The sequence below is a fragment of the Lycium barbarum genome, chromosome 3, assembly GCF_019175385.1.
Source record: "Lycium barbarum isolate Lr01 chromosome 3, ASM1917538v2, whole genome shotgun sequence".
Lineage (NCBI taxonomy): Eukaryota > Viridiplantae > Streptophyta > Magnoliopsida > Solanales > Solanaceae > Lycium > Lycium barbarum.
Genome location: NC_083339.1, coordinates 148,139,203 through 148,157,891, shown reverse-complemented (window position 1 = coordinate 148,157,891; position 18,689 = coordinate 148,139,203). Strand labels below are relative to the sequence as shown.

Below are 18,689 nucleotides of genomic sequence, written 5' to 3'. Positions count from 1 at the left end.
TTTCTAACATAGGGCCATACGGGCCTCCTTGATCTTAAGAGGAACATTTAAACATTTCATAGTATCATAATTTTTATCTGGCATTACTTAGGTGTTGAGTTAAAATTTCATTAGGTTTTCTGTTTTCTCACCCTGATACTCATAATAGAATTCTAACTAATCTAAATTTACATTGTGTAACACTCATTCAAAACTTCTTTTATATCAGGACTCGAACCTTAAATTTCTAATTAAAATTGAAGAATTCATTCCATAGTATCTCTTGGTGGTTCCATCATAATTTTTTTCCTTTTATACCTTCTTTTCAATGAGTTTTCGCTTGCCCAGTCACCCTAAAAACGTGAAAAAGGAGGCACTCTTACTCATACTCTTTACTACCAATTACCAAATGGAATGTTTTTTTCGTTACAAGAAGTATAAAGAAGCCTCCTCTGTGGAGGGTGATCCTAGTCTAGTGTGCTTGTATTAGTAGACAAAACAAGGTGAATTGAATATTATAGCCCCATTTGCGTGCCATGTTCACTTCACATTGCCCAAATCCTTTTTCTAAAGGATAATAAGATTACATAGATTTTATTTTGATCTTTTTAGGTATGAGAATGAAAGTCTGTCAGTGACGAGCTCGTGCTTCCTCGTTGAAAGAAAATTTTGGTTCTTCGATAAAAGCATTTTAAGTTAATTAGAGCCATGGATGTCACGGTAGTTAAATAACACAATAAATTACACCTAGGATTGGTCTCTATTAAGATAATGTTCAGTAACAACAAGAGGATGTCCTTGTGAAAAAAAAATCTTAATTGATATGTAAGGAAGTGCGCTTAAGCATAAAATGAGTCTAACAAGGGAAAGAGGATTAATTAAGTTTGGAAAATTATGATGTGATGAGGTGTTCTATAACACGCCGTCTACATTACATATTTTATTGCGTAAAAATATACACAAGTTATATCCGTCTTGATCAAATTATAGTATATTAGTTCGTTTTTTACTACTAATGCAGAGTTTTATGTACAAATCAAGCGATTATTACATATAACAAAAATGAAACGATTTCTAAGAATGGTTTTTATGTTATTTACTTTTAATGTATTCTTTTTTACCTCTATTGAATCATTTAGCACGTTAAAATGCATCGTCTAACCATAATAATATGAGCTGAATATAAAGAATCTAGTAAACTCCACTCCACGTTCCATTATCATAATTCAGTTTATATTTTGCCACCAACTTTGTTCTCATTTTGCTTATTATTAAGCATTACTTATTTCGTTAATTCGGTCAATGAATTATTAAAATTATTTTATATGCAATTTTTATTATAAAAGGTCTACTAGAACCAAATGCGCAAACTATTGTTTTTCATATTCAATCATTGGGAAACTTATGTAAATGTAGTGCTAGTCAAACTTAATCACTGGCAGGTGACAGTAGCTCAAATATATAAATTGATATGTATATTATATGTATTGATGGAAAGTATTTTACTGATAAGCTCTACGAATCTCTGAATGATCTCTACAATATCTATTGTTGTGAAAATAACTATTTAGCTAACAACATCGCTATTTATAATTGTATAAAAAATATTTTAATTATAAATTGGAAGACATATTCCTATATAAATTTCCAACATGTATATTATATGTATAGTATATGTATATCTACATATATTTTTTTTTGTGATTATTTTATAAGCTAGATTATTTCAAAAAGTATTGGGCCGTAATTTTTGTATCATTATATAGGAACATATTCTTTATTAAGTGGTTAGTAGTGTTTGTGTGGCAATTAAGATAGGTAGAATTACAAATCTACACTGAATACAAATCTATAATGAAGGGTTTAAAGAATTACCAACAGTAGCAGCCGATGAAATCGTGGATCGATTTCCCAAATTAGACCAACCGTTGAATCCCTCTTTCCATTTCTCTTTCTTTCTTTCTTCCCTTCGCTGTCCCCCTTTTCTAATTTTCTCCATTTCTAACGGGGGGATCACGTCCATTTTTGGGAAGAAATTTGTCAACATCAACAACAATAACAAGAAGATATTTGCCACATTACGTTTATGAATCTTTGAGGTTAAAAAAAAAAAAAAAAAAAAAAATCCCAATCAACACTTTTTCTTGCATAGTTGAACCTTCCACGAAGTTCCTAAACAGATTCTTCAATTATTAACATTATTGGGATATTAATTTGAAACATTTTGGTTGTTTCTTCAAGATCAGGAAAAAAAATTAGCTGGGAGCAACGGTTTTAACTTATTAGATTTGTGAGAGCTTGGATTTGGGGGAAAATTGTCAACATCAACAAGAAAAAGAAGGAGATATTTGCCACACTACATTTGTGAATCTGTGAGGTAAAAATATCTTCCCAATCTACCCTTTTCTTCGCCTAGTCAACCTCCCACCAAGTCTAGTTCTTCAATTTTCAACATTTTGAGGCCATTATTTTCAAACATTATTGGTTATTTCTGCAAGATCAGGGGAAAATTAGGTATTCGATTTTTCTAACCCTAGTTCTTTGTGGAAGATTCGATTTAGGTGATTTCAACCTCCCGTTTCTTTAATTATCAACATTTTGGGGGGATTCATTTGGAATATTTTGGTTGTTATTTCAAGATCAAGAAAAAATTTACCTGGATTAGCAACGGTTGAAAACCCTAAAGCTTCGATTTGGGGAAAATATTGGGTGATTTGAGTCCGACCCGGATGGAAGGACTTAATCTTTGTTGAAGATTTGATTGCCCATATGTATGGATCGAACTTGGATAATCCTCACATTTGGGATTTTCTTCATTTTATTTACTCTTCCTGTAAATTCACAAGGAAATGTAAAGTCCCCTAATTTACAACCACCACCACCACCACCTGAGAAATTGCCGCCGCCACCACCTCCTCCGCCTTCACCGTTGGCCCCACCGCCACCTCCACCATCCACCCAAGGGGCCCCACCGCCACCTCCACCATCCACCCAAGGGGCCCCACCGCCACCTGCTTCAAAGAAAAAAGACGCGGAAAAGGAACATTTACACCACCACAATCAGAATAATCTTAAATTAAGGCCACCTAGTCAACCATCAAAGGGAAAGAAGCTAAATTGGGGGAAGAGACTTGGGTTAATGTTTGTGGGTATTGCAGCGATATTGCAAGTTTGTGTGGCGGCATTTTTGATAATCAAGAGAAGGCAATTGTTGAAGGCAGATTCTAGATTTTGAAGGCCAACAATTTCAATTTCAATCTGTTATGGGTTCTATTTGTTTGCCTAATTATTGTTAGCTCGTCGGGGAGCATGTTTTATATAGCTAAAGAGTTATACAGATTGAGATTCTTTGAACAACGGATGAATATGGCACTCCATGGATTACAAAAAATTAAGGATTCAGCAGAAGATTGGTGTCGATCCACATTTCTGTTTTTGCTCTTGTAAATTGGTAATTCTTGATTGGCATTATTAGCAAGTTTCCTTTTTTTGGGGGGATTTTGTTCATTTTCCTTATGACATTTTGTTGTGAATATTACGGTTTTTCCTTTATGACTATGTGAATGACTAGGACTAATTGATGTTTTCTCTGCTGTGCCAGTATTTTGGAAAGTTACCTCCTTGTACTTGGCTTATTGCTTTTGGTGAACTTTTTATTTAATGTGGAGCCTAAAGTAATGATTGAGTCCACCAGTGATCTGAATTTATGAAGAGAAATGTTGCAAAGTTACATATGTTATGCATCATTGCTTTTTTTTGGGTGGAATATTTTTCTATGTTGTCATGAGGTTTGTTCTGCTTTTTCACAAAATCTACTGTGATTTCTGGAATCCATTTGCCATTTGCCCTTCTTTGATACTTGATTGCTCATATCTGAAGAATCATTTTCAAGTTCTCAGCCAGGAACATATTTTGGTTACTTGTTGTTTATCTTTGTATAGCATGACTTAAGTATCCATATAACAAGAATAATACTGTTTAAGGGAAAAAATAGGTGTCGAATTTGTTTCAGAAACCTGAGTTTTTAAGATTTTCTTAGACGTCTATATGATAGAAGGCCCACCTATACCAGTGTATTGGAATTAAAAGGATCATTGCCGAAGCCTTTACCTGTTTACTAGAATTAACTAATTAAAGCTATGCGAGAAGACGAATAATAAAAATAAAGTTCAGGAGAAGATGTGTTCACTAGAATTTACTAGTAGTAGCACCCACGGGTGTGGCTTGGTGATCAATGAAGTGGGAGGAGAACCATGAGGTCTCCGGTTCAAATCCAACGGAGACAAAAACACCAGGTGATTTTCTTCCATCCGTCTAAGTCTCGGTGGACAAAGTTACAAAGTTACCTGATACCTTTTGTTGGTGGGAGGTAGCCGGTATCTCATGGAATTAGTCGAGGTGGGCGCAAGTTGGCCCAGACATCACAGTTATTAAAAAGTGGATGAAGTCGTTGAGTCTGGAATTGAAATAATCCTCTTTAAACTTCAGGAGAACACGAGGCTTGCTTTGGTCCAGAGTGAGGGGTGTGTAATCGAGTACTCGTGTGTAATTCATAGTAGAACATAGTTTGACATTAGCACAACTGAAACTTAAATTGCATTTGTTAGTAATATTTCTTGATAAACTTTTAGTGAGGTATGAAATTATGTTTAGAGGCAATTATGGCTTGGTTTTTCATTTTTAATTGTAGTAGTGTGTGTCTACGAAATGCCGATTCTTGACTGTTAATTTTTCATATTGTAGGTCATAAAGGAAAGTTTTAAGATGACATCTTGCCTCCTATATCATTTTTAAGCAACTGGCCGGGATTTGTTATGAAGGACATTAAAGATTACCTATTTTCTGTCTGTTAAGAAGTGGACCTTGTAAGGGAGGCAAGGATACTTGTTAGAGGCATTAGTTGTCATTGTTGAGCTGTAATGCTGATTTGTACCATAGAGATTGCACCTCAAGAAAACCATTTATTTATGGGTTAATACAATTATAATATTGTCTCTGATATTGTATACTAAGAAGGCAGAATTACTTGGGTATCTATATAGAATGTACTATCAGACTTGAAAAGTTATAAACATCGTTAAATACAGGTTGTCTTTATTTTAGTCTGAAATATGTTGCTTTTGCAATAATGTGAAGAATTGTCAATCCTTTTTTCCTTTGTGCATGGTGGCCTGTGTTATTTATCATCATCGTTGCATATTTGAGTTTAATTTTGTGGCATTTACTTTATTCTGGTGATTGCTGCTTAGTCTAAATCAAGTTGTGGCAGTGCTTTTACTCTCTAAATTTACCTGGAAATTCCCTGTTCGTACTTATCTCGGTTGACTTGTAATTCTAAGTTTCACAAAGCTTGTGTTTTGGGCTTTTTTGTTGGCAATTTCTTTTGGCAGGTAGTCTTATTAATGGGTAGCCCAATTGCCTTTCGTTAACTTATGTAGGAATTCCATCCAATAGCCAGTTTTCACCCTGCTATTTAAGTTATATCCGATTTTTGAAATGATTTACCTTATAGCCAGTGCTGACAAATTTTAGACGAAAGTGTAGCTGCCCTTCTTCTTTTCTCTCTCACACACACATGAGACTCTGAGAATTACTGCTCGGATATGAAGTACTCAGTGGGAACTCCATTATTCTATTTCTCCCACCACCAGCACATGGTGAATTGCTTCAGTGTCGACAACTCGAGGAAAAATTGAAACTCAAGTTATGCCTTAAATACGGGTCCTAAAATCGGCTATCTGTGCGCTTGAGCCTTGAGTTATTATTTTTAGTTTGCCTTATGTATACAGCTAAAATCCAGAAGCTATTTTTAGGCTTTTATCACCATTGGTCGAGTATTATGTTATTAGCCCAAACCAGTTCCTCAACTCAGGCCTAAGGCCAGCGCAGCTTCACAAGTTGTAAATACTGGACACAATAATCTCTGCGCTATCACATCATGTTCCAAAATTTCATTAGGATAAAGGATTATTATAAAAGGAAATTGTATAGAGTTTCCGTGTTAAAGATAAATCCACTGTTTGGAAACCTGAAGTTTGAGTATACTACAGTGGGTTCATTTACATTATATAGGTCTGTCATACCTCTAGGGAAGAAGAAACAACTCTAGTTATGTAGAGAGAAGTTTCTATTGGTTAAAAATAAAAATTGAATGTTATTTATCATTAAGCTGGTGCCACATGAATATTAAGTAAATTTCAAGCAATAGTATCTATCTAGCAACATTTGAACATATTGTTATTTTGGACAAAACAAAGATTCAACTTCATGTAGATGCTAAATCTGTTATGACTTTCCAGAATGAGCATCATTTATTATAAAAATTTAACGTTAATATTGTTTTTCCAGCTTCTAATGGAGACTTATTTAACGTTAATATTAGATACCACATAATGTTTGTTAGGCTATTATTCCACGGAATCTGTTTAAGTGTTAACAGTGGGTATACACTAAATAGGTCGAATAATAGGAGAAGGTGTCTTGTCTAAGTTTGCAGAGACGGATACACTTCTGCTTCCGGGTAGGCATAATCCAATAGTTTTTGTCCAAATGTTGTATTTGTCTTTAAATTCACTAAATATATATGAATTATTTATTCAAAACCCAATAAGATGTCTTTTATAGAATTCAGAACCCCTAAACTCAAAATTCTAACTTTGTCTCTGTTACAAGCTAGCAATGTGCTACAGACTACAAAAATAGGTCGAATAATAGGAGAAGATGTCTTGTCTAAGTTTGCAGAGACGGATACACTTCTGCATACGGGTCAGCATAATCCAATAGTTTTTGTCCAAATGTTGTATTTGTCTTTAAATTCACTAAATACATATATGAATTATTTATTCAAAACCCAATAAGATGTCTTTTATAGAATTCAGAACCCCTAAACCCAAAATTCTAACGGTCTCTGTTACAAGCTAGCATTGCACCATATCAGACGCCAATCAAGGCTAAATTTCCTCCATAGTTTGGCCTCTTGTGTACCGAGTTCAATTGTGAAATCCTTTAGTGGAAGCACAATTGCTATTGTCCACATAATTCCTTTCCTAGCTACTTAGTAAGATATACAATTGTATACTTTGATGCCTTTCTGGATTCGAGCTGTCAGATGTGTCTTCTTATATAGACTTCTCCTTTTCCTACCTTTTTCCCATCATGTGCCCTTAATTAGGACCACTTTCATTAACTCAACTCCCTCGCCTTATGGCCATTTGCACAAGTAATCTTTTTTATGTCACTCTTTAAATTCTGTACCCTGTTATTCTAATTTCTAATGACCTAAATTTATTTGCAAAAAGGAGAAATTTACCCAAACAACTTTTGGAGGCGAAATTAAACCCAACTGAATTAACTTAGAATTTGAAAATTGGACTAAAAAGGGGCCATATAGTGCCCCATTGAACTTTCTATAACATTTGCACTGTGATAGAAAATATAGAAGAGAAACATCATGTTGCCATGATAAAACAATGCACTAGAGACCAATACTCTTTGAAATGATATTTTGATTGTTAAGTCGGACCTATCAAATGGGAAATCAAGATATCCCACGATCACATCACCTCTTAATGAACTAATAATGTGTATTAACACCAAAAAGATACTCCTTGTTTTTATTCTTTTACCTTTTTTGTCGATTTCTTCATGGGTCACATGGTAATTAACAAGGAAAAGAAGTTACACAAAACTATAAGCTATAAGGATACTTTTAACAGAGCAAGTCATTTTGAGGATGATTTGGCTCAAAATGGACTTATATCACAGAATGTTAGCAGTATTTTTGGTTGGCGTCATTTTGAGGATGATTTGGCTCAAAATGGACTTATATCACAGACTGTTACCAGTATTTTTGGTTGGCTTAACCGAACAACTGATATCATAACCTATTGTTTGGCGGATGAGTGATTGCGTGGGACTCAATTTACCACCTTTACCTAGCCAAGTTAGCTCTGAGACGGACACAAGAAAAAAATACCTTGTAAATTTTGGTGACCATAAATACTCAGGACGATGCGGATGACACTCAGTGAATTTACATATAAGTCCATGACATGATGAACAAGGTAAAACTTGGTTCGAAGGTCCGATCACAAACAACATTCAAGATAGCCCTATCACACAATTTGTGGTTAGCATTTCCCTGTCGACATTCAAGTCCTTTTGCTCTTTAATTTCCAAAATTCTCACTCAATCTCTCCCTATATATACAGACACCAAACTAACATACCTTGCTCACAAACTCTATATAACAAATTAACTCTTCCCTAGCCAAAAAAAATTACAAAAATGTTTAAACTTCTCTTTCTCTTAGCTGCCCTCATCTTGAGCAGCAATGCTTCTGTTCAAGATTTCTGTGTAGCAGACTTAAAAGGTCCAGAATCACCTGCTGGTTATTCTTGCAAAAGTGTCACAAATGTCACAGTTGACGATTTCGTGTTTTCTGGGCTTAGTAAAGCTGGAAACACAGCAAGCATTATTAAGGCCGCAGTTACACCAGCATTTGCAGCCCAATTTCCAGGCCTTAATGGGCTTGGGATTTCTGGGGGCCGTTTGGACTTAGCACCAGGTGGTGTAATTCCATTTCACACTCACCCTGGTGCTTCTGAAATTTTACTCGTGACTCAAGGCCAAATTACTTGTGGATTTGTTTCTTCAGCAAATACTGTTTACTTAAAGACACTTAAAAAGGGTGATTTAATGGTACTTCCACAAGGATTATTGCATTTTCAAGTGAGTGATGCTGGATACACTTCTGTGGCTTTTATATTTTTTAGCAGCTCTAATCCAGGTCTTCAGATAACTGATTTTGCATTATTTGCTAATGATTTGCCAACTAAGTTGGTGGGGGCCACCACATTCCTTGATGAAGCAACAATTAAGAAACTCAAGGGTGTGCTTGGAGGCACTAACTAAGAATTTACCATTTTGTTTAGCTGTTAATTTTTTTTCTTTCCCCTTTCTGTTTTTGAGTATTTTCCTTGTCTGTTTTTTCTTCTCTGTTGATGATTTTTTTTTGTAAGTGCTGTGTTTTTCTAAGGTTGTTTTGTTTCTTTAAGTTCTGTTGTTTGGGAATAAACAACCTTTTTTCCTACCATGATGAAAGTCAGGGGCGGAAGTAGAGTGTTACTTACGGTTCGTTAATTGCTTTTATTTAGTTCCTATATTTTTATTAAAATTTATTAAATATGTATAAATACATTATTGAGAAAGCAAGTAATTAAGACAAGCTATGAATTTGGCGACAAGTTATAAACCCATAAATTTTAAAACTTGGCTTCGCCTCTAATGAAAATTACCTGGTACATGAGCTAAGTGAAAGTCACAGATTGAAAATTCGTTACCTCATAGCTAGTACAATGAGTTTACAAACCAGGACGGTTAGAAAGAGTAAGAACTCGAGAACAGAGACAACAGAAAATAGAGTGGAGCTGGATCCTAAATTTATATGGTTAATAAAAATGATTCGAGAAAGAGTAATTAAGGTTTAGGCGGTAATTACATTACTGATTTTTCTAATACACAACAATTAGTCCTATCTCAACGTAGACTTTAGTATAGCACTTTCTTTCAGTCAACTAAAAAATACTGGTGTATAAGGAAGTTTTCACCGTAAATTCTCCTTTCAAGATAATTCTTTTTTTAATTTCCTATTCAACTCTTAGAAGATCGCCAAAATCTTATCAAGTAAAAAATGTACCTATTGATCCTGATTATTAAGATCCACAACAAAATGGACCAACTATAAATGGGAAGAAATAGGTGGGAAACAATGTGGGTTAAACTACAATTACATTGACAAGAGCTGAAAGCTCTTTGTGATGATAAAAACTTACCCTCAATAAATACATGCCACTATGTTTTTCATATTAAAAACTATTCCTTTTTTGCCTTTTGATTTATGTAATACACGGTGTTTGCATAAGATCAATGAATGTAGGACATCTAATTTCATACGCGCATTATCATTTAAAGTATAAATGATACATATTCTCTCTTTACTTTTTAACTGTTAAAGTTAAATTGTTTGGTTAGATATAAACACTAAGTGCGAGTAAATATTTACCAAACTAACACTCTTGTTGCTATTCGTTAAGAATGACTAATTAGACCCAAATCACACGGCGTTTCAGCATCTTCGTACTACCTACGAAGATTCCAACAACTTAGCACTAGTATATCGACGGGAACTAGGAAAGCAAGAACATCTTAACGCAGTTACATATCTAAAACTGGAAAAAGGTGTCCAAAAGAGAACTTTTGTTGATTTTGTAAAGAACTTGCAATAGAGATTACAAATGGTATTGATAATAGGATCTTTGGTAGATCAAAAACATTTATTTTCTTGAAAAAGACTAGTAGTATTAAAGGCCTGTTTGGAAAGCCACCCAGGTAATTGGAATTGAGTGTAATTACACAGTTTGGCCTGTTTGTTTGATCAAGTAATTATACAGTTACGTGGGAATTGGGTGTAATTGAGAGTGTAATTACACTCTTCAATTCTCGGGGGGGGGGGGGGGGGGGGGGGTGTTGAGAATTGGGTGTAATTACAAGATTACTTTTTAGTTTGTTTCTTTTTTGTTTATTTTAATTTATTTTGATTTTTATTTCTATTATTTTAATTTCTTTTTTATGATTACTTTTTAATTATTTTTATTTTTTAAAATATATTTTTCTTTTTATATTATTTATTTTTTATTTCCTTCTCATTCCCAACCTTTATTTTTTGTGGTTCCATGTAATTGCTCGTATTTTTTAATTATTTTATTCATTTAGCATAACCGTGTTATTATTCTAATTTTTGAAACTATACCTCTTAATATTGGAAAGAATGAGTCATTAACAAACTTGGCATATAACGAGTGACGTTATTAAAGTAGAATTTCGTTGTGAATGAGGTTATAGACTTATATTTTCCCTTTCTTTTGAATTATTTACTTAAGTTACGTTGGAACTTATTTATGTAATGTTGAAATTTGACATAAGAGTATTATGTTAAACTTTTCTTTTGAATTTTGAATTTTGAATTTAGGTTATATTTTCAATTTTAAGTTATTTGCTTTCACATTGCATGTTGTTTATTTTTCACTTACATTTGATGGATTTTTTGTGTCAAACATTTGTTATGGCATTATATTTATAAATATTATTTTTTTGTCAAACACCCAATCCATGATGTTCTCACAAAAAAAATCTTCTTTTTAAGTTTTATAATTAATTAAAATTAAATATTATTAATTTGAAAATATATATATCAATTATTTTTTACAATATTAGTTACAAATAATATGATTATTAATTAATATATTTTCAAGAAACAATGTGATATTAAATAACTAATTTAATATGATTTATAAAGGCAAACATTTTTTAAATATTAATTTTAATTTTTTTATAATTAAATTTTATTTTTAAATTAAACTAACTGTATAATTACACTTGTGCAATCAAATAGCACGCTTGTAATTACACTGCAATTATGTTATGACAAACAAATAAGTTATTGTAATAGTAATGTAATTACTAGATTGTGTAATTACTACCCTAACAATTACACCAATTCTCATTACCAGGTGGCTTTCCAAAGAGGCCCTAAGAGTTGTTTAGAGGTCAATTTTAGTTTTTGAGAAAAATGCCAAAAGTGCATCAGCCAATAGCCTGGGAGAAGGCAATATCAAACAAAAACAAGATTAATTAATCAGGGTAATGAAGAGTTTGCCGTCCCATGAAATTTCAAACTCAAAAAAACCTGTCACCATCCAAAGAAATTTAGAGAAATAATTTAGTTTCTCCAATTGTGTTGTTTATAGCACTCTTAACAATCGTGACACGCCAGAAAATAAGTCAAATAATAGCACGTATTAGAGACAAGATTACCAGCGTCATACCTTTATTAAAAAATAATAGTATCTGAATAGAACAACATAACTTTCAAAATAACAGCAAACTTACCCTTTAAATATGCCCCTCTTTGTCTCGTTTAGTAAGATAAAAACATTTCTCCCATTTCTTTTAGTACACTTGACCACAACAAATTTACATCATAAATAGTCAATGTTCAAACACCAAAACATCCTCTCCGATCACACTTATTCCAGGTTTTGTAATATAATGGGCATCGACGAACTGGAGCCTAATTCCAACTCCGATCCAATCTCAGAGTGGCTAGCTAATACTTTATCCGATGTCCCATCCTTCCTCGACGAGCCCTATGATTACACCGATGATTTAAATTTCTATGGCGACTCATGGTGGGTTCCAAATGAAGAGATCGTTAATCACAACAATACATGTAACTCTTTCAACAGCAACTCCCCAGTCAACATAGCAACTAGCAATATCCCTTCGGAGCCCATCATTTTAGATCATCCACAACCGTTGGATCTGTCTAAGAAACGGAAAACAACAGGCCCTGATCATAATCCAAAGGGGCCAAGGAAGAATCAGAACCGTCAGATCAATGAGGTGGAAGATGGTCATGTTGTAAGAAGATCAACAGCACCAAAAAGAGTAACAACAAAATCAACAGCTAATAACGGTAACAACAAGGAAGGAAGATGGGCTGAGCATTTGCTCAACCCTTGTGCTGCTGCAATCTCTGTCAGTAACATGAACCGCGTGCAACATCTGTTGTACGTTCTGCATGAGCTAGCATCGTTCACAGGTATAACATCGTTCACATGTTATTCTTAAAAATGTCTTTTTAAGAATATTTTGACTATATTTCAATGGATTGATTTAGGCCACAACCTACATACCAGCGCGCGCAATTTTTAAATGGGCTAACATGATCTGAGCTAATAAATGGGCGGTCATGACTTACAGGTGATGCGAACCACAGGCTAGCTGCTCATGGACTACGCGCATTGACACATCATCTGTCTTCTTCCCCTGGCACGTCATCAGCATCCTCTTCTACTCTTGAAGTTACAAATTTCGCTTCTGTCAATCATAAATTCTTCAGGGACTCGTTGATCAATTTCAATGATATTAGTCCCTGGTTCCGAATCCCCAATAACATTGCGAATTCCTCTATTCTCCAAATTATTGGAAAACAGGATCGGTTAAAAAACCTTCACATCCTTGATATTGGAGTCTCTCATGGTGTTCAGTGGCCCACACTTCTCGAGGAGCTGACTCTACGATCAGGTGGGCCACCACCGTTGGTTCGCGTAACAGTTATTACGCCAACCATAGAGAACGGAGAATTAAGAGGCACTCCATTTGTGATCGATCCACCTGGTTACGATTTTTCCTCGCAACTACTAGCCTTTGCTAAGGCTATTAACATCAATTTACAGATCAACAGACTGGATAATTTTCCTCTTATGAGTCTCAATTCACAAGTCATAAATTCATCTTCTGATGAAACGTTAGTTATTTGTGCTCAGTTTAGACTACACAATTTGCATCATGGTAACCCGGATGAACGATCCGAGTTGTTGAGGATATTGAAGAGCTTGGACCCGAAAGGATTAGTTCTCAGCGAGAACAACACGGAATGTAGCTGCAACAGTTGTGGGGATTTTGCTACGACGTTCTCACGACGAGTGGAGTACTTATGGAGGTTTTTGGACTCGACGAGTGTGGCTTACAAAGGGCGTGAGAGCGAAGAAAGGAGGATGATGGAAGGAGAAGCAGCAAAGGCGTTAACGAATATGGGAGAAATGAATGAAAGGAAGGAGAAATGGTGTGAGAGAATGAGGAGCGTTGGATTTGTTAAGGAGGTGTTTGGAGAGGATGCCATAGATGGAGCTAGGGCGTTGTTGAGGAAGTATGACAACAACTGGGTGATGAAAGTGGAAGAGAGAGATGGCTGTGTGGATCTATGGTGGAAAGGGCAGCCAATTTCATTCTGCTCATTATGGAAGATATAGCTATTTAGAGTAACTTGATTTTAGTTTTTGAGGGGTGTATCAACTGTCAAGTAATCAAAAATGTAATTCCTCGTGGTGTCTTCCTACCATGTTAGATATGTTTTGATTAGTGTATTTGTAGAGGCAACAAGTCAAAAAATTATCTCAGTCTCGTAGCTATTGATTATATGTATATGCTCATGCGCCTAAACAGAATATATGTGGATAAACAGAATGGGTTAAACAAGATTAACCCCACGGCCACATGTGTTGAACTTCCAACTTCAATTTCTGGCTTTGCCCCTATAATTCTACAATTACTTACAGTTACAAGCAAACACCAACCTTAATACATCCCAATTGAGCTGATTGCATTTAGGTTGATGCCATTCATCAAACGTACATTAACTTGTCTGATAACATCTAGGAAGAATTCTTAATGCTTCAAGGTCCCATTAGTAGTTCATTATTTACAAACAGTGAGGCAATAATAGAGACATCATAAATAAACGAGCAAGAACCCCCAGCTAAGCCTAGTAGCATCGCGATTGACAGGATTAATTCCATTGTCAATCAGATGCTACAATTTAAGTCCTTGCTTTGCTGCAAGATAAAGGCTCTAATCAAAGCATTGACAGAATCAGGAGATTCAATGTTCGCTGCATGTCCTGTGTTCTTGATTATTTCTAACTTTGCTCTTGGCCCCAGATGTCTGCAGGTTAATACAAACTCAGTACTAAGATTCTAGCAGTCCACTTTAAACTTTAGTTCATGAAGAGAAGTAGAATTAAAGAAGTACCTTTGCAATTGGTGGCCGAACATAAGAGGGAAAACTCTGTCCTTATCACCCCAAATAAGCAGCGTTTCCTATAGACACAAATTAAGCAACAAACTAAGTTTTTCTCTGATTATATAGTCAATAGAATGATTGAACAACCACTACTAATGTGTTGATTGTTTAAAGAATATAACGAGGTGTTTGACCTGAGTTAAGATGGGCCATATGCAATCTGTATGGTCTGCCAGCAAGTGTTTCACTAGCTCTTGTTTCTCCTTCAGGTAACTCCTACTTATCATCTTCAAACAACACACGAAGAGCATCAATAGAGCTACTTTCTAGATCTCCAGTAATCTTAATTTGTACATTATTGGCTCACGATGTGGTTGGTCAAAATGTTTTGAAAAATAACTTCTAGATAATAAATTCCTTTAAAATCTAGAAAATGACTTCCCCTAGCAAAAGAGCAAAAAATAAGTTTCATAATATTTGCCTAAATTATATATAAGTGCTCTTGCACAATATTTTCTGCTTATGAATTACTCCATAGTCCATAGACCAGAAAATAAAAAAGAATATCACTTATTTTTCAGGAAACACTTTTTGTGAAAAACATTTGCACGTACTAAACACACCCTCAAAATTCCTAGAAAGCATTTACAAAATTCCATGCATGTAAAAAAAAAAAACAGTCCTTTCTAAGTATCGAATATTTCCTGGAGGTAAAAATGTACACATACTACTTGTGTTTATGTCAAATTAACAGATATGGCGTATTTCTGCACATAAATTTTATCATATAATCTCACCTTACTTAATTACCTAACCATGTTAAGTTGAAATTATTTAGTACAAACACCTAGTACAAAAAAATACTTTTCTTCTGTTGCATGCAACAACAAAATGACAGAACTACAGTTTCATTACCAGAAATGTGGTAGCAAATTAGTTTTTCCACCACCACATTTCAAGTAACGAAAACTGTCACTGGACTAAAATCCTAGCTGTAAGTTAAAAACTTTACCTATTCATTTCTCATTAAAATCAAACAAACTTTTTCATATAAACACTGAATGTGCATAAATTTTTTGGACTCACATCGATGAATTCCTGGAGGAAGTAATCAGGAGCCCACTTGAAAGGATTATACTTGTAAATTGACAAGTTCACCAGCACATGCAGATCCTCTGGTTTTGCTGGTATTAACAATTCAACTGGATCTCTCCCTATTTTTTTCAATTGCTCCTCTTTCTCTTCCTTGGAACACCCAACTCCACTACTCAGTATCACCACTTTCTCCACCATGTCTGGATACATCTCCGCCATTCGATACCCAACAAATCCTCCATAACTAATCGCAAACATCGAGCATTTTCTCACTCCGAGTCCCTTTTGTTATGGAATCGAAAAAATTAGGGATAAAACATAGAGAGAATGAACAAAAATTCATTGCATTGATTTATTACATTGTTTTTGCATTAAAATGAAAGACTACCTTGCCATTTGTCCATCAATATTATTTACTTTTTTCTGGAGTTGAATTTCGGAAACCACTTTTGACCATAAAATTCAGGAATTCAACTAGAAAAAAAAAAAAAAATCGGAATTGAAAAACACCAAAAAGTTACTTTCACTTTTTTCACTCTAAATTACTCACAATAATTCAAACACATCTCCAATTTGCATTCATAGTCAAACACACCTTCAATTTTCAAATACCATTTTTCACTTTAAAAACATAAACAGCTTTTTTCAAATTTTACAATTTGCATGGCTAAACAGGCCTACATCACTATTTATAAAGAACTAAAAAGCATAAAATAAAATAAAACATGTAATATTTTTCTTATAGATATTAATTAAAAGGAAACTAAATACTATAGTATTCTATGCAAATCATAATGCAAAAGAAAAATAAATTTTAACACCTTTAACCCTTCCACCACGCATTTCGCCTGAAATTCTTCACTCCGTTCGGTTCGTGTAGTAAACGATTTCCCGAAGAAGAGAAGATCCGGAATGTAGAGATTAAACGATTGGGCCAGTGATCGAACCTGTTAGACAAAATAATCAAAATTGGTTAGGATTTGACATTTGGAGTTAAAGTAAATTTTGTCCCATTATAAATATGAATGCTGCTTGCTATTTTTCATAATTGCGAGATTTGTACTATATAAAATATAATCGTTGAGGACCTGGTACATGAATTGCCATTTTGCATCACCACCATAACCATGGATCAATAAAAGATTGGGCTTGTTGAAATGTCGATGATTTGGGGCCCAGAAGTGGATGGTGGTATGCTCGTCTAAATCTAGGGTGCATGGTGATAAATTGGAGAAGCGGAATAAAAGGGATACATAAGCATCAATGAAGGGAACGAAGAGAGGGAATCGTTTATTAATGGTGGGTAAAGGGGAGAGTAACAAACGGAGAAGAGTAGAGATAATGGAGAGATAAAAGGATAAGAGATTGTGAAAGCAAAGGCGTAGAGTCTCCATTACTCTGCCTCAACACGATAATGGAAGACAAGTATGATCTGCCAAGGCTAGATCATACTAATATATATTACTCGTTCGATCCTAACATTGTATCTATTTTTTATTCATCACGTTAAATTCATCTTTAGACAAAACAAATACTATTAAATTCACCTACAGTAATGCTAGGGGTGCCAGACGAGGGTTCGATTCGATTGAATTTAGGCGGATTAAAATATGTTTGACTTAATAAATAGGTGTGTTATTAAGGTTATTTGAATTGAAATAATGGATCATAACTCAATTCGTTCAACTCTTACCAATTTCTAAGTTGTTTATTTATTTTATTATAATTTATTTTACTACCTAATAATTTTAATTTTTTTCTTATTATACTCTCTATGTCTCAATTTATGTGACATCTTTTTCTTTGTAGTCTGTTAAAAAAGAATGTCACTTCTCTATAATTATAAACAATTTAATTTTAAAATTTTCTTTTTACCTTTAATGAAATGACTTATAGTCACACAAATGTCGATGAAGGGGACTAATAGCCTGTTTGGCCAAGCTTATTTTTCCCCCAAAAGTACTTATTTTTTCAATAAGTACTTATTTGAAAAAAAGTGAGGTGTTTGGCCAAGCTTTTGAGAGAAAATAAGTGATTCTGGTGAGTAGCAGAAGCAGTTTTTCAGAAGCTAAAAAAACACAGCTTTTGCCCAAAAGTACTTTTTTGAAAAGTACTTTTGAGAAAAATACAAATAGAAGCACTTTTTAAAAACTTGGTCAAATACTAATTGTTGCTCAAAAGTTTTTTTTTTAATTAATTGGTCAAACATAAACTGTTTTTCGCTAAAAGTGTTTTTTTAAAAAAATACTTTATAAAATAATCTGATTTTAGAAGTTTGGTCAAACGGGGTATAAGAGAGGAAAGTGTTTATTAATGGTGGGTAAAGGGGAAAGTAACAAACGGAGAAGAGTGGAGATGATGGAGATATAGAAGGATAAGAGATTGTGGAAGCAGAGGCGTAGAGTCTCCATCACTGCCTCATAGGATATGGAAGACAACATGATCTGCCAAGGTTGGGTAGCTCATGATATATAATAAGAATAATTTCTTGTTCGATCCGAACATTGTATAATATCTTTTGTTCATCACGTTAATTCATCTTTGGACAAAACAAGTATTAAATTGAAATATACTGTAATATAATAACCTATTACTATAATAAGCCAAGCTAAAGTAAGTATGACAAAATCTACATTATCATTGTATTTAATCGTAAATTCATACTACTTGTAATATTTTAAGCATATATAATTAGATATTAGTATGATATTTGCATTGACATTTAGGATGTGTTTGGATAAAAGAAAATATTCTCATGAAAAATAAGTGAAGTAGTTTTTCTTACTTATTTTTTGTTGTTACGTAAGTAAGCAAGAAAATATTTTTCCAAAATATTAATATGTAATATAGGAAAACACTATCCGGATGGTGGGTGGGAAGTACATAAAAGAGCTTTGAATGCCACTTTATCAAACTTAGTTTCCTATTAGGAAAGTTATTTCCGTTATTTAACAAAAAAGTTTTAGAGAAAA

At 34.0% G+C, this 18,689-nt stretch overlaps 3 protein-coding genes and 1 long non-coding RNA gene across 4 annotated transcripts; 3 read left to right on the top strand and 1 right to left on the bottom strand.

Annotated features, from left to right (window-relative positions):
- Window positions 1–1,787: 1,787 nt before the first annotated feature.
- LOC132633538 (uncharacterized) lies at window positions 1,788–5,129 on the top strand. The gene is made up of 2 exons (XR_009579670.1): window positions 1,788–2,356; window positions 4,723–5,129. It is a non-coding gene; the product is annotated as an uncharacterized LOC132633538 (long non-coding RNA).
- Window positions 5,130–8,201: 3,072 nt separating this feature from the next.
- On the top strand, window positions 8,202–9,105 carry LOC132633537 (auxin-binding protein ABP19a-like). Its single transcript, XM_060350020.1, has one exon. It carries the CDS (start codon window positions 8,266–8,268, stop codon window positions 8,890–8,892), a length of 627 nt encoding a protein of 208 aa, XP_060206003.1. The 5' UTR covers window positions 8,202–8,265; the 3' UTR covers window positions 8,893–9,105.
- A 2,514-nt stretch (window positions 9,106–11,619) lies between these two features.
- LOC132633534 (protein NODULATION SIGNALING PATHWAY 1-like) lies at window positions 11,620–14,003 on the top strand. Its single transcript, XM_060350017.1, has 2 exons — window positions 11,620–12,640; window positions 12,802–14,003. The coding sequence occupies exons 1-2, from the start codon at window positions 12,031–12,033 to the stop codon at window positions 13,851–13,853; spliced, it is 1,662 nt and encodes a 553-aa protein (XP_060206000.1). The 5' UTR covers window positions 11,620–12,030; the 3' UTR covers window positions 13,854–14,003.
- Window positions 14,004–14,265: 262 nt separating this feature from the next.
- On the bottom strand, window positions 14,266–17,277 carry LOC132633535 (uncharacterized). The gene is made up of 6 exons (XM_060350019.1): window positions 16,806–17,277; window positions 16,539–16,664; window positions 15,709–15,999; window positions 14,817–14,909; window positions 14,632–14,699; window positions 14,266–14,544 (listed from the first exon to the last, which is right to left on the bottom strand). The coding sequence occupies exons 1-6, from the start codon at window positions 17,109–17,111 to the stop codon at window positions 14,406–14,408; spliced, it is 1,023 nt and encodes a 340-aa protein (XP_060206002.1). The 5' UTR covers window positions 17,112–17,277; the 3' UTR covers window positions 14,266–14,405.
- Window positions 17,278–18,689: the final 1,412 nt, after the last annotated feature.

Excerpts from the sequence above, each read along its gene's own strand:
- LOC132633537 (XM_060350020.1), top strand. The coding sequence starts at position 8,266 with ATGTTTAAACTTCTCTTTCTCTTAGCTGCCCTCATCTTGAGCAGCAAT.
- LOC132633534 (XM_060350017.1), top strand. The coding sequence starts at position 12,031 with ATGTTCAAACACCAAAACATCCTCTCCGATCACACTTATTCCAGGTTT. Across the intron at positions 12,641-12,801 it reads TGAGCTAGCATCGTTCACAG|GTGATGCGAACCACAGGCTA; the intron begins GTATAACATCGT and ends CATGACTTACAG.
- LOC132633535 (XM_060350019.1), bottom strand. The coding sequence starts at position 17,111 with ATGGAGACTCTACGCCTTTGCTTTCACAATCTCTTATCCTTTTATCTC. Across the intron at positions 14,910-15,708 it reads TCCTCCAGGAATTCATCGAT|ATGATAAGTAGGAGTTACCT; the intron begins GTGAGTCCAAAA and ends TGTTGTTTGAAG. Across the intron at positions 14,700-14,816 it reads TATGGCCCATCTTAACTCAG|GAAACGCTGCTTATTTGGGG; the intron begins GTCAAACACCTC and ends TTGTGTCTATAG.